This window comes from Bidens hawaiensis, unplaced genomic scaffold, assembly GCF_021521415.1.
Source record: "Bidens hawaiensis isolate Kalapana, Puna unplaced genomic scaffold, B.hawaiensis_p1.1 tig00010251_1, whole genome shotgun sequence".
In the NCBI taxonomy this organism is placed as follows: Eukaryota; Viridiplantae; Streptophyta; class Magnoliopsida; order Asterales; family Asteraceae; genus Bidens; species Bidens hawaiensis.
The window spans coordinates 510,747-526,324 of NW_027491776.1; the positions used below are offsets into that span (position 1 = coordinate 510,747).

General features: G+C 36.6%; 2 protein-coding genes and 1 pseudogene across 2 annotated transcripts; all 3 read left to right on the forward strand.

Annotated features, from left to right (window-relative positions):
* The first annotated feature begins 253 nt into the window (after positions 1-253).
* On the forward strand, positions 254-3,568 carry LOC143534589 (transcription factor bHLH157-like). The gene is made up of 10 exons (XM_077029043.1): positions 254-509; positions 783-872; positions 1,016-1,118; positions 1,212-1,253; positions 1,343-1,402; positions 1,476-2,468; positions 2,550-2,651; positions 2,735-2,872; positions 2,973-3,104; positions 3,184-3,568. Exons 1-10 carry the CDS (start codon positions 400-402, stop codon positions 3,376-3,378), a joined length of 1,965 nt encoding a protein of 654 aa, XP_076885158.1. The 5' UTR covers positions 254-399; the 3' UTR covers positions 3,379-3,568.
* A 9,608-nt stretch (positions 3,569-13,176) lies between these two features.
* Positions 13,177-15,345, forward strand: LOC143534629 (aluminum-activated malate transporter 10-like). The gene is made up of 4 exons (XM_077029071.1): positions 13,177-13,889; positions 14,188-14,460; positions 14,547-14,791; positions 14,875-15,345. The coding sequence occupies exons 1-4, from the start codon at positions 13,769-13,771 to the stop codon at positions 15,343-15,345; spliced, it is 1,110 nt and encodes a 369-aa protein (XP_076885186.1). The 5' UTR covers positions 13,177-13,768.
* LOC143534628 (aluminum-activated malate transporter 10 pseudogene) lies at positions 13,326-13,673 on the forward strand (annotated as a pseudogene).
* Positions 15,346-15,578: the final 233 nt, after the last annotated feature.

A 15,578-nucleotide genomic window follows, 5' to 3' on the forward strand; every position in this document is an offset into this window, starting at 1 on the left:
CAGTCGATTTCATCAGTTTTTCGATTAGTTCACTTATTGCTTACCTTAACTTAACCACCCCCACCCCCACCCCCACCATATAATATTGTATCTTCCTGACTCATACCAGAAATCCCATTAATATATAGAGCATTTTAGCTTTGTTTTTTCATGGAATAACAGCTTTATCTTATTTTATTAATCTTGATTCTTCAACTAAGCTTCAAACACCAAAAATTGGTTATTTTTTTTGACAAACATCACTTCATTTTTGGGAAAACAAAACCTCAGCTTTAGTGTCTTTCAAAACCTCATCTTCCCACACAAATTACTTTCCCAAAGCACTTGTTTCCAGTCTTTGTCTACACCAAACCTCAAAATCTTGTTCTTTTTTGATCATTTTGTGATCTTTTTAACAAAATGGCTACAACCCACCAAGACTCATATGTTAAAACCATGATCAAGAATCTTTGTCACTCTTTTGGATGGTCTTATGGTGTTTTATGGAGCTTTCAACAGCCAAATTCCATGTATGTTTTTGTTTTTAAAGTTTGTTTATTTTCATATTAAGTATCAAGAATATTATGACAAGATCAAGATTCAAGATCAATTCTTTAACAAGATCTTGTCAGAATCTTTAACATAATGTGGGAATCAAGACATTAATTCCACCTAAAGAATATTCCTATACTTGATTGTTCATAAATTCAAAGCTTTTTAATTAATTTTATCTTATCTTCTAAATTGATTTTAGTTCATCTTTGTGTATCTCTTATTTTAATCCATTTTTTTTGGTTTCTCAGATATTCAACAATGCAAGATGCTTACTTTGAAGATGAAGTTAATAGTTTGATTGATGATGTGTTGCTTCAATCACCTATTCTTGGAGGAGGGTATGTTTATTTTTTAACTAATCTTTGTGTAAAAAAATAATAATAATTGATTTTCTTTAAGTTGGTTTTGATTCAAAGTCATCTAAAGTTAAAGTCTTTCAAGATGAATAATAAATAATACTTTTTTTAATTTTTTTTATAAGGTTAATTGGACAAGCTGCTTTCACCAAGAAACACTTGTGGATGTCATCAGAAGATAATTACATAGGACCGAGTTCTTCGGGTTCGATCTGGGATATGTTTCAGGTATTAATTAGTTCTATTAGCACAATCAATATATGCTTCTGTTTTAATCTTTGCAATCTTCCTAAATTACATGTTTTTTTTTTTTTTTTGCAGGATGATTCTAAACTTTATGGGCAATTTTCTTTGGGCATAAAGGTAGTTCTTTTATTTAACTAGTTAACCGATATCGATCTTGATCCAACGCATAAACGGGCTTGTTTTGATCGGTTTTTCATATTTTGTAGACGATTGCAGCAATCCCTGTGGAACCACAAGGGGTGTTACAATTTGGATCCACTAATAAGGTGTGTAACATTTATATAAATAAATTGTCAGCATAAATTTTTATAAATTTTATGAATTGTTTTTTGTGTCCAGATTCCGGAGAACATGGATTTTGTAAATCAAACAAAAACAATGTTTAATGAAGTTGTTAATGGTAATGGTAATTTACCAACAATTTCATCTTCTTCATTAAGTGGAGTGTTTGGTTCGTTGATACCGCCACAAGATACCTTTTTCGGAACCAATACATCTTTAGGCTTTCCGCCACAATCTCAATCCATGTTTCTTGATAATAATACTAATAATGATAATAATAATAATCAGTCTGCTTCAAATTTACTAGCAAACACTGGTTCTAGTTTGACTTCCTTAGAACCATATGTGGACACGTTTAACTTACCAACCGATTTTGGAATCATGGATGAACTCTTCCAAACAGGCGATCATTTTGATATGTCTCAGTGGTACCCACAGTCTCCTATACAAAGCAATGTCACACTTAATGATCAAATACCATTTGGTTTCAATGAAAAAGTCAAGCCTTTGACTTTTTCCGGTATAGATGTTGACGTGTTTGGAAGTACCGGAGACTTAGTTGATATTGTCATGCCTGCCCTGAATGATAATCGTTTGAGTTCCCTTTCAAAGTTGACTCAAAGTATAAAAAATGACTATACTAACCTTCCTCCAAAGAAAGGATTGTTCTCAAACCTTGGGATTAAGGAGCTTTTCGAGGGCATTTCCGGTACTTCAACTTCTTGCGTTGAAGATCAAGTATCGTCGGGTTCAAAAAGAAGAAAAACAGAAAATTCCTTATGGGAAATGGGTTCGTTACAGTTACATCCCGGTGTGCATAATAAGAATCTTATGCAGAAAAGTGAGCCCATTTTTAAATCCGAGCCATGGTTAGGTGACGGTTATAGCATGGATGGTTCAAGCACAATATTGCAAGGTAAGAAGCAAGTCGAGCCCACGAAGCCCGCCAAGAAAAAAGCTAAACCGGGGACTCGGCCCAGGCCTAAAGACCGCCAAATGATATTGGACCGTATGGCTGAGTTAAGAGAGCTCATCCCAAATGGTGAAAAGGTATTTACTTTTAAAAAGCCCAAAATATTACTAGTATTCGCCATTCGGCATTTAATGATTTTTTTCCATTTGTTTCTACAGATGAGCATTGACTGTTTGTTGGACCGAACGATTAAACACATGCTTTTCTTGCAAAGTGTAACAAAGCATGCTGACAGGATCAAACAAGTTGATGAACCAAAGGTGATTAAATTTGTTCTATTTACATGCGTAGGATCGTTTTAAAGTACGTTTTGTCATAACTGAAAATTATGATTTTTTTTCAGTATAATGGCATCATCCAGAATAATTATTCAAATGATCCGAACAAAAGCGGAGTGACATGGGCATGCGAGTTGGGAAATCAAATGATTTGTCCAATAAGAGTAGAGAACCTTAGTACCCCGGGACAAATGCTCATAGAGGTTAAAACAATACAACAATATGATGTTTTTTTTTTAATTTTTTTTTGTATGTAGTTAAATTTGTAGATAATTTTAACCATAAAGTATACTTGTGTTGCAGATGATATGTGACCAACATGGTTTTTTTCTTGAAATAGTGGACGTAATCCGCGGTTTTGGTTTGACCATTTTGAAAGGAGTCATGGAAGCCCGAGAGGAAAAAATATGGGCGCGTTTTATAGTTGAAGCCGAGGTAAAGCATCAAAGAAAACATTATAAAAAAAGAAAATGTCTTTTGGAGTATTTTTAATTAATTTTAATATATTTTACAGGCAAAGACGCATGTAACGTGGCTTGAGTTAATTGGAGCACTGGTTAAACTTCTACAAACAATGGGATGTAATGATAATCATCTTGATAAAAAGATTATGCAAACAGGAAACTCGGTAATGAACGATTTCCATTGTTCCGGGATACAACTTCCTGTAAGCTTGGCAGACACAGGGTATGGCATGAACTTATTATAACCCTGTGTTTGAAGAATACCATGAGCATTGGTTTCCATGATTGGTATTCTTGGAAGAGATTAAAGATATTAGTTTCAAGAGTTAGAAAATGAAGTAGTGGATAATGTGTGTGGATTTTTTCTAATATGGTTTGGGTCTATATTAGAGGATGTGGCTTTTTGGGCTTCTTTGAGGCTTTTTTTTTTGGACTTGTTAGTACTTTTTTTTTTTGGTTTCTTTCTGGCAGTATTCAGAATTCAAGTGTTCATAGTTTGAAACTAAGAAAGAACCAATTATATTTGAAACTTGTGATTATATCTATATATGGGCTTTTGGTTGGTTGTGAAATGTTAGCTTTGATGCACCTTGGTAGAGATGGATCTTATTTGTACTGATATGATCCAGTGATATTATCCAACGGGTTAATGCTTGATTGGTTTTTAGTTGATCGTATACTCGTTATCTTTTCGTTTAAACAATGCCACCCTTCGCAGAACTCTTCTCCTTGTTGTCGAGAGAAAGGTATGTATGTGTGTAATGTATTTCGGTTGAATGAAACAAATATAAAGAGATGGCTTCCTATTTATTATATGATAGGAGCCAAGTGAATACACATCTAACTATATCAGATAATCAAAATATGGTAATGAAATGTCACACCCGGCTCAAGACAACCCTGGGCGAGCGACTAATTAGGTTGCCTGTTGTGGAACCATTTAACAGGTGCCACATGTTAAACCTTAGACAAGTGAATCAAAAACACCAAACACGATATTGCATAAAACATTTATGCGACTCTTTTCATTAATAAGAAATAAGAACAAATACTTTCTACTCTTACTCTACTCTTCTCTACCCTACATAAATAAAACCTTTGATGGGTTTATATAACACCCACAATTCTAATCCTACTCAAACTAGGAAACATAATTAAACTAGACTTCTAATTTATTTAATAATAAATAAAAGATAACTATGACACCAAGTTATTCAACTTGGTCCATGAACTTTGAATCTCCACCAGACCGCCCTTGAGATCTTCCGTACCACCCTTGTACTTTTCGTATTAACCATTCGGGTCATTCAAGTTGGGATTGCTCCAAGTTTTACACTCCCTCTCAATACCAACTTTCATTGTTCCTCCAAGATCCTTCACACCTTGTAACGCTCGCACTTCCTTGAGCTTGATTCTTGGATTCGACTTTATAACGCTACCCGCGGTATTCTTTTTCCTGTTGACAAATAAGCTAGTTTCGAGATTACCACTATTTAGAACTGCATCACCCGTTTTCAGATGGAAACAACTTTTGCTTTCTCAACTTCATGACCAACTATCATGGCACTCAAAGCAATTCTTCCATCTTCACTCGATGCATGCTCCTTCTCGAACTCAACTTCTTCATTCATTCGTTCATTCGGATCACCCGAACTTTGCATGAACCTCATGCAAACTCCAACATCAACTTTGTTGGTTTGTTGATTTTTAACGTTTTCTATTCCACCATGACAACCCATAACATGAGACGGAACTACCTCCTCGTGCACTTCATTCAACACGATTTCTTTCTCGTCTTGTTCCAGTCATAGTTACGTCTTGATCAACCGTATTTTCTTCTTCAACCATGATTTCCTCATCATATAGATTCAAAATAACAATAGATGATTCTATGGTTACCTTTAACGGCGACTTTGGCACTACTTCCTGATCTATCCACCAACAGGAGCCTTCTTCAAACCATTCATCTACCAGATTCGGTTTGAATTCGGTATCAACTGTGTATTTTCCTTGAACCTCGGCCATATTAGCCTCCACATCCCACGGTTCTTCTTCTTTAACAACAGCTGCATTACCTTCCTCCTTAGGTTCTCGACAGTATTTTGCCATATGCCCTTTTTGTCCACATTTATGGCACCTAAAAGGAAACTGTTTTGGTTGGTACCTTGATTCCTTGTCTCGGTTTTCTTCGTCCGATGAATCTTCTTCATAGTTGTCAACCCGGCCTTTCCGGTTCCATTCTTTCTTCTTGGGTCGGTCACGTTTCTCATTCTCCCAATATTTACCCTTGCCTTTCTCACAATTACGGTTATGATTTTTACTAGACCGATGCTTCTCCTTTCTTCTGACATACAAGGCTTCGCTCTTGGTTTTAATCGACACACCAGCTAACTGTTTTGCTAAGGCTTCTTGTCCTGCAAGAATATTCTCGAACTCGGTTATACTCGGTTGGGTCGCCCACCCTTGAATAGCGGTAACGAAGCTACGATACTCCGGCCTTAAACCGTGGATGAGTATCCGCTTCATACGAGCGTCGCTAACCCGAGACTGTGGATCGAGTTCTCCAATCTCGCGACACAAATTCTTGACCTTGCGAAAATATTGTGCGATCGGAAGATCTCCTTGGGAAACTGTCATCAACTCACCTTCGACTAATTGCAATCGAGCATTGTTCTTCTTTGTAAATAAGGTCTCCAACGTATCCCACGCTTGCTTTGGGTATTCGAGATCTTGAATATGATCAAGAACATCATCATCAACCATCATCTTGATGATAAACATAGCCCGACCTGCTTTCACCTGCCACTTCCCGATACTACCGTTAATATCGTTCGCGGGTTGTCTCGTCTCGGTACCGTTCGTTACCTGCCAAAGATCTTGACCTTGAAGATAAGATTTGATACATGTCAACCATTGTTTGTAGTTGCTCTGGTTCAGTTTCTTGATTCTTCCTACCACTTGTAATTCTGCCATCATTATGTTTCTTTCTTAGTTGACGGTGGTGCTCTTTGCACGAACAAAAACAATTCTCGAGTAATAATATCGATTCTTGAGGAGCAACTGCTCACGTCAGTGAATTAACTTCATCAAAAGAAACCAATATATTATATTAACAAATAATAAATTGCTTTCAGCCTCCTGGTAGCAACGAACATAAAAATCCACAAAAAAAACCTTTCTTTTTATTCTTGTAATTCGATGGACAGCAACCACAAACAATATTAATATATTGCCCCTGCCTTCTTTTCTTTTTCTCTTCACTAGGGACCACACAAATAGATAGAAGCAAAACTTTCTTCGACTTACGTTTCAATCAAACAACAAAAGTAACAAACTGGATCTTTTCAAAACTTCCGAATTATTTTCTTGCTTCGGATATGCAGGTTCTCAATTAACCTTCAAGTAGCCTCCAGTCTTCTCCTCGTAGCGATATTGAACCGTATCTTGTCGGCGATCGGTATCTTGGCTTCTTATGTCTTTGATTGGAAACTACTACTTCAATCAAGACTTGCCACCGGTCTAAAACACGAGCCTGGATCGTTAGGCTCTGATACCACTTGTTAAACCTTAGACAAGTGAATCAAGAACACCAAACACGATATTGCATAAAACGTTTATGCGACTCTTTTCATTAATAAGAAATAAGAACAAATACTTTCTACTCTTTCTCTACTCTTCTCTACCCTACATAAATAAAACCTTTGATGAGTTTATATAACACCCACAATTCTAATCCTACTCAAACTAGGAAACATAATTAAGCTAGACTTCCAATTTATTTAATAACAAATAAAAGATAACTATGACACCAAGTTATTCAACTTGGTCCATGAACTTTGAATCTCCACCAGACCGCCTCTTGAGATCTTCCGTACCACCCTTGTACTTTTCGTATTAACCATTCGGGTCATTCAAGTTGGGATTGCTCCAAGTTTTACACCACAGGCCAGGTCAGCAACCAAAAAGACGCCAAGCCACACCACCACCTAGTAATTATTGCCAGCACCATCCATTTTTAACCTTCCTGTGCAATTCCTATGGCGACGCCACTTGGTGAGTGAGATCCACTTCAAACTCACCAATCATGTGGAAAAACACACACACACATTTATTTACTTTTTATTACCTTTTCTTTTATTTTAAATATTATTTAACTAAGTTAACCCACAACGTTTAAATTAGCAGGTGGCAAGTTATTGCCACAATGCCTGCGTGACAGTGACGTGACACGATAATTAGCTCTTGCTAGTTATTCCAATTTCCACAACACACAGTCTTAGCGCCTGCACTTATACGCATCGAAAAGTGTAAGCTTTAACTTTCATGACACTAACTTCAACACTTTTTCTAACAAATAAAATCTTATAAACTTAAAAATAATAACAATAATTATTACTATTATATTTTTGTGCGTTCGAAAATTTTAGTGTACGGATGACTTTCACACTCAACTTAGAGATGGCCAAAAAAAACCGGTTGGGGAACCGGTTTACCGGTTTAAACCGGAAACCGGTTTTTACGAAAACCGGTTTTTTAAAAACCGGTTTGACCGGTTATTGAACCGCCGGTTAGTACTTCGGTTACTCATTCGTGGACAAAAACCGGTTATTGAACCGGTTAGTAAAAAAACCGGTTAAATTTAAAAACCGGTTATTAAAAAACCGGTTAACCTAAAAACCGGTTAACCGGTTAACGGTCAAAAACCGGTTAACCTAAAAACCGGTTAACCGGTTTTTAGGTTAACCGGTTTTTGACCGTTATAAAACGGCCATATGACCGTTTGGGTCCTTTTTTGCCCGTTTTTTCTTAATTTCTAGCCGTTTTTTTTAACATTTTACCCCCACAAACAACTATATATAGTTTAGGTTGGGTAGGTTAGCTCACACTCGATTATACAACTCTACTAGCTCTAAACGTTTATTTCATACGCGATTATTTTGTTATCTCACACTCAATTATACCACATTACCACTCCATACGCTCTTATTTCGTAGTCGTTTATTTCATACTCGTACTCGTTTATTTCATACTCGATTATACGCTCTTATTATCATGGCCTCCCAAAGTGCTGCTTCATCCGTCAACATGGGTGCCTCGAACACAGACATAACGGTCGTTCGGATCATCCCCACGAAACGAAACCAAGATGTGTGGCAACATTTCGACCTATGCGAACTGTCTAACGGTCGCCAAAAAGCTCGATGCAAGCACTGTTTGAAGTTCTATGCCAAAGATGCAAACTCCACTTTAAAAGCGCATATACAACAGCGCTTTTGCAAGGCCTTGAAGGACGAAGCGGGAAGTAGTTCGCAGCCGGAGATGACGAATCAAGGAGGGGTGTTTACGTACGACGTTGAAGCGGTACGTCAACAGTTTTCAAACTTTGTGATTCAACAAACACTTCCTTTCAACCACTTCGACAACCCTCAATTCACGGAGATGATGCAAAACTATGTTCAACCACGCTACCAACACGTAAGTCGTTCGACCCTTAGAAGAGATTGTCTTAAAGCATGGAAAAACGCTAAATCCGAACTAATTTCATACTTTTCAAACTTACAAACTGGTGTAAACTTAACAACGGATGTTTGGTCGGTACCTCATGGTTCGCCCGACTCATACATTTGTGTGACGGCTCATTGGGTTGACCCCGAGTCGTGGCAAATGATGAAACGAACCGTTGCGTTTCAATTGTTTGATTACCCGCACACGGGTAGAAATATTTTTCAAATCTTGGATAAAGTCATTCGACAATACAAAATTGAAGATAAAATCTTTTCAATTTCGTTTGATAACGCGTCCAACAATACGGCCGCGGTTGGCCATTTAAAATTAAAGTATAAACCTATTTGTGATGGAGCGTTTTTTCATAGCCGATGCATTGCACATATTATCAACTTGGCCGTGCAAGATGGGTTAAACGCGATCGAAACGCAAAGAAACAGTTTTAAAAGAATGTTACGAGATGTTTTTAGCAACAATAAAACATTTTCAAGATACAAAAAATTTTGTGTAGAAGCTAATTGTCAATGGTTGGGGCCAAATTGGGATTGTCCAACAAGATGGAACTCGACTTGTAATATGTTTGAGAAAGCCATCCAACAAAAAGAATCATTAATTGCGTTTCATCAAATTTTGTCAAGTAGGGGTAAATGTGCACCATATGATCCTAGAAACTGGTTATTGATTGAGATCGTTACGGAGGTCCTTCAAATTTTTAAATCTTGCACAACTAGTTTATCCGGGGTTTACTATCCAACAAGCCCCATTGCTTTACCAAAAATTGCTGTCATGTGCACAAAGTTGAGTGAACTTGATTGTAGGGGTGCACCTTATTTTGATATGGGTGTAAAAATGAAAGAAAAATTTAGAAAATATTTTCAACAACTACCCGCTGTTTTGACATGTGCTGCTGCGTTAAACCCTTGCATCAATGTTGGTGGTGTTGAAGCTTTAATAGAAAAAATTTGTGATGAGCTTGGGTTAAACGACGATCAAAACCCCTATTATAGCCAAACTTTAAAGAATGCTTTCAACACCACCTTGTCAAACATGTATGATGTCTACCTTACAAAATACGGGTCGTCTTCCCAAATTCATGACTCGTTAAGAGCTGTTGCCCAATCCCAATCCCAAACCGACCTTGAAATGGGGATGTACTACATGATTTGGGAAGACGCCGGTAAACGTCAAAGGGTAAACACCCCAAGCAGTGAACTTGGAAGGTATGGTGGTACCAACTTTGTGAAACACATGACTCCGGATGAATTTAGAAGTCTTGATTTGCTGGCTTGGTGGAGAGGTAAGGAGGATGAGTTTCCGATCCTCGCCGCCATGGCCAAAGATTTACTAACGGTCCAAGCTTCCACGGTAGCTTCGGAGTCTGCTTTTTCTGTTTCTGGCAGGGTTATATCGATTAGGAGGACTCGACTCACTGCACCAGCTATAGAGATGTCGATTTGCTACAAGGATTACTTGGACTCTTTAGATAGGGCACAACATCAACGCTCACTCGAGGGGGAAATGGAGTATGAAGCGGGCTTGTATGAAGACGAGGTCAATGAAGGACACACTCAACCAATGACCGATGAAGAAGCCGCGTACGACGATTACCTAAGAAATAGCTCGGGATCGGGTAGCGAAGAAAATTAGTTAAAGAAACAGCAAACATGGAGGCAAATCATGAGTAAGAAACAGCAAGTTGTTCATGTAATCGTGTCTAAGCATTCTTTTTCCTAATATGTGCTCTTATTTACTTGTTGATTTGGATTTTTCTAATTTAGTTAAAGAAACAGCAAACATGGAGGCAAATCATGAACAAACTGCGATTGGGAACAACAGGAGCATCTGCTAGTTCACGATTTAATGTTTGTATTTTTGAGTTAAATCATGAACAACAGTTCTTGGCAGAGATTTCTTCAGTGTTAATGATTTAATGTTTGTATTTTTGAGTTACGAATATGCGATAACGATTTAATGTTTGTATTTTTAATGTAAAAACTATAAATGAAAGTTATGTGTTTTTAATCTTTGGTTTGTTGAAAACACATTCACCAACACACACTCATACTCATCTTCCAAGCAAAGAACCCTAACAACGAAAGCAAAGAATGGCTTCGGTCAGTCCGTTTTGCCTTGTAGTTACCGGTTTGTTTATACTGTGAAAAAATAATGGTCTTCATTAAATACAAAATATAAAAAACAAATATTCGTATTTGAAACCGCGAAATTTAAAAAAAAAAAAAAAAAAAAACCGGTTAACCTAAAAACCGGTTATTAAAAAACCGGTTAATAAAAAAACCGGTTTATTAACCGGTTTCTAAACCGGTCCTAACCGGTTAGACCGGTTAGGGTTTTGACAGAAAAAAACCGGTTATTAACCGGTCCGGTTATTAACCGAACCGGTTTTTTTCCGGGCAAAAAAAAACCGGTCCGGTTAATAACCGAACCGGTTTTTTTAAAAAACCGGTTTGTGCACCTCTAACTCAACTTACGATCTTCCGATGTGGGTCAGATTGAGTCACATAGCATAATAGAAATTCAATGTCCATACAATTATTCTCTACAGGTTTTCATCTTTTAATTACAAACTATCTATTTTGTTTCAACCATCAATCTTACAAGATTAAATAGACCATTCAAGTTGTCAAATATATGATGTATATTTGTGTGAACCCTCGGGTGGGCAAAAGTGTATGTATATATGTGTGAACCCTCGGGTGGGCAAAAGTGAAATTGCACTAATTTTGACGTTATTTTACTAATCTCGTGAAAATAACGTTAAAAGTGACGGACGGTTAATCAGGCATCATGTAGTGGCGTTGATAGCCGAAAGACAAGGGTACATGCACCGATCAGCCGGTGTCCTGATGATTGAGTGCTATGTGCCTTATGTCCAAGGCTTGATGCAAAACTACTATCGAGCCGGGGGTCTCACCGGAAGCAGCCTCTCTATCCTTATGGGGTAGAGGTAAGGCTGTCTACATCTTACCCTCCTCAGACCCTACCATAGCTTTGCTATTGGTGGGATATACTGAGTACGATGATGATGATGATGAAGTTGTCAAATATATATCCTCTTTCAATATATCAATGTAGTTAAGGAGTCCAATCTAACTAAGTATTCTTTTTTCATCTCATCAAAATCATATGGATGCATTCGATCGGCTAACCTTAGTATTTTGGTATATCAAACTTTTCAACTATGATCTCCATAATAATCCTTAAATAAGCCGTAACACAACCAAAATGCTCTATCGATCGTTTTATTTTAAGCTTAGAATCAACCCTTCTCTAATTTCATAACTATCAAACTAAGTAGGACGAAAACATCCTACATTACCTCTAACCACTTATTGAGAAAAATCACAGCCTCTTGGTTTGGTTAGGGTAATAAGAAGGTTGATTCTAAGCTTAAGCTTACGGATTACCATAAATGAAAAAAAAATGTATAAACGAGTTCTCATGAAGTATATAAACTTGTCGTTCGATTGAGCATAAGTCGATGAAAATTGAAAGTTAGTCACTTAGTTGTTGCTTTTGATATTTGGGTTTGCCTTTCAAGTTAGTGCACAAAAGGTAGATAAGTGGTCTTCCCATTCCATAGTGAAAAGGTTAAACAAACCAATGAAATATATATATATATATATATTATTTCCTTACACAAAGTTTGGTTAAACAATACACTTAAACAATATTCATGACCTAATTCCTTCTTTTTCAATTAAAATTAAATAATGGTTTCCATTTTTGTATTGAATGAGATCAAATACAATATTGACATATTGCACCAGAAAAAAAGTTAGTGTAAAGACAACTTTATGATGAATATGTCTTTGTCTAATGACAATTACAATTTACAATTAAGAACTAATTTCTTTTTGGAATTAGTTCTCTTGATCAGTATATGTTGGTAATAAACCAGTTGTTGGCTTCTGGATGTTTGGTATATAGTTATAGATGAAATAAACTCTGCCATGGATCCCATTAACCTTTTCATATGCAAAATCTAATCAGCATTTTATGACCTACATTTAGATTTGGGCATGCTGATAAATGTACGAAAGATACGGAATTTCAAGAAGTAAACTTAGGTACAATTGTCCTGTTAAAGGAAACACCGGCTTCTTAAAATCTGAAGTGTCATGAATGCACAAAACTTATGCATATCACTTTCAATTCTGATATGGTAAACTTACATTATCTCCATTTACATCAAAGTTAAGGTGAATAGCTTATCACACAAGAGGCAAAAATTAACTAACATGATGTGGAAGCTGTCATCACATATGACTTTACCTAATGATTTGGAAAAGAAGTAATATATCTCATCCTCGGACAATCTTTGCGTAAGGAAACAGTATTTATTTGTAGTGCTTTGCGAGTGTTGAGCATTGTGGATTCGAGATTAAAGTTAGTGATATATGTATGTCATACACCATATCTTGACCTAACTAACCAGAAAACATGATGCAACATAGAACTATTTAATTATATTCATAGAGTAAAAAACAACTTCCTTTAATAATATTCTATATATAGAAAAATACCACCATAACTTGGGTATATATATATATAAGCACACTCTATGTCCTTATTAGCAAGCATATCATATCATATCATCTAACAGTTGATAACACTGTCCTTAAAATTAACTCCTGTTCTCGACTCACTTTCATCGCCTTTTGTAAAAATGGCTAACAAAAATGGAGTTGAGTGGAGTATCAAGTTGGATGATGGATCATCTAAGGTCCTTGAGCCCGAGGCCAAATATGGAGTGATGAGATTGCGGGACTGTTTAAAGGGTTTGGTGGTTCGGTTTGCGAGTAGAGTGTGGATGTTTTTTAAGAAGGCATGGGATTTAGGGGTAGATGACCCTAGGAAATTCTTCCATTGTCTCAAAGTTGGGGTAGCTTTATTGTTGGTTTCTTTGTTTTACTACTTCAGACCATTGTATGCTGGTGTTGGTGGTAGTGCCATTTGGGCAGTTATGACGGTTGTTGTCGTCTTTGAGTATACTGTTGGTAGGTATTTTATTTAAATTTTGAATACACTCGTTAATTAACGAACATTCATTTTACTTAAAAATAAGCGTTAACGCGTATAAATATTTCAGGTGGAACTTTGTATAAGTGTATGAACAGAATATGTGCCACTTTTCTTGCTGGATTTCTTGCACTTGGGATTCATTGGATTGCTAGCCATTCAGGCCACCAATTTGAGCCATATATCATGGGGATTTTCCTTTTTTTACTAGGTAACTTTCACAAATCATATCATGAAATTTTTTTACTAAGAAACTGGAAAGTTAACGTACAAATTAAATTAACGTGCTAACTGTGAAAATCAAGTAGGGTAATTATATATACAAGTAGTGTAATTATGTAATTACATCGTAGTGCTGTAATTACACTATGCTGTACTTACACTATGTTGTATAATATAATTACACTGCTTGATTCTCACAGTTAACACGTTATTTAATTCGTATTTGTATTTGATCCAAACTCATAAGTTTCAGTATTTAACTAATGATTTTCTTTAATTTATGACAGCTTCAGCGACAACTTTCTCAAGATTTATTCCGGTAGTGAAAGCTAGATACGACTATGGTTGCACCATCTTCATTCTTACTTACAGCCTGATTTCAATCTCGGGGTACCGTGTTGAACATCTCCTACACATAACTCATGAAAGGGTATCAACCATAATCATAGGGACTTGTTTGTGCATTATAACTAGCATAGTTGTTTTTCCTGTTTGGGCCGGTTTGGAGCTACATCTTTTGATCCCGCGTAACATGGATAAGATTGCAAAATCTCTAGATTGTAAGTACTTCAAACATACAAACAACATCACATCAATTTACATAATTCTTTCCGAATTATAATCGTCGTTTTCTTTATTTAAAAAGGTTGTGTAGCTGATTTTTTTGGTCACGACGACGAGGAATCTAAGAAAAGTTTACACGGTTATAAATGTGTGTTGAACTCAAAATCCTCAGAAGAAAACATGGCAAATTTCGCAAGATGGGAGCCTGCACATGGGCGCTTCAATTTCCGACATCCATGGAAGAACTACCTTAAAATAGGCACGTCGTCACGCAGGATTGCTTATTGCATTGAAACATTCACTAGTTGCTTGGATTCCAAGAATCAGGTGAATATTAATACTTATGTTTTATTCAAATTTTATCGTGCCTTTCGTATATGAAACTGACCCTTAAATGATGGTGAAAACAGGTTCCAGAATCAATAAAGAAACATCTCGAATCATCATGCATGAATCTAACCACAAGCTCATCAAATGTTATTAGAGAACTAGCAACAGTTGTAAGTACAATGACCAAATCAGCGAAGATAAAAATGGCCGTTGATGATTTGAAGAACGCTGTTCTAGAGCTACAAAACGACTTAAAAACCCTTCCGGATTTGCTGATCCAACGACACGATGACAAGGAAGAAAAAGAAGTGGCCTCATGTAAAGCTACTATATTAATGCCATTGATTGAAGTCATGCCACTAGTAAGTTTTGCGTCGTTATTAATTGAAACCGGGTCTAGGATAGAAGAAGACATGGTGAAAACAGTTGAAGAGTTGGCAGAATCGGCTAAGTTTAAGCAACCAGAAGATGATGTCAAGCCCAAACGTAATCAGACTACCAACAAGATTGTCTCAGATGAAGAAAATATGGCAGTGCTTCAACGGGTATAAATACGCGTATAATGCTGAATATCGTCTTTTGCGACAAAAGGCAAAGATTTGACAACATATGCATAGAGAAATTTGGGATCATGATGCGCCTAGCAGCCCAGCACAAGCAGTCTGTTGTTATATATCTCTTGTACGGGTTTATTGTGAAGTGTTTTTACATCCACTTTTGCCTCATGTTTTACTGAATAGGCCTATTGTATATGGATGTCTTTTAAAATGCAATTAAGACGCTC

What these genes read in the sequence shown, in the direction of transcription:
- LOC143534629 (XM_077029071.1), top strand. Translation starts at nt 13,769, where the DNA reads ATGAACAGAATATGTGCCACTTTTCTTGCTGGATTTCTTGCACTTGGG. An exon ending in GATTGCAAAATCTCTAGATT is followed by an intron (nt 14,461 to 14,546) that starts GTAAGTACTTCA and finishes TTATTTAAAAAG; the next exon opens with GTTGTGTAGCTGATTTTTTT. An exon ending in GCTTGGATTCCAAGAATCAG is followed by an intron (nt 14,792 to 14,874) that starts GTGAATATTAAT and finishes TGGTGAAAACAG; the next exon opens with GTTCCAGAATCAATAAAGAA.
- LOC143534589 (XM_077029043.1), top strand. Translation starts at nt 400, where the DNA reads ATGGCTACAACCCACCAAGACTCATATGTTAAAACCATGATCAAGAAT. An exon ending in AACAAGTTGATGAACCAAAG is followed by an intron (nt 2,652 to 2,734) that starts GTGATTAAATTT and finishes ATTTTTTTTCAG; the next exon opens with TATAATGGCATCATCCAGAA. An exon ending in GTTTTATAGTTGAAGCCGAG is followed by an intron (nt 3,105 to 3,183) that starts GTAAAGCATCAA and finishes TATATTTTACAG; the next exon opens with GCAAAGACGCATGTAACGTG.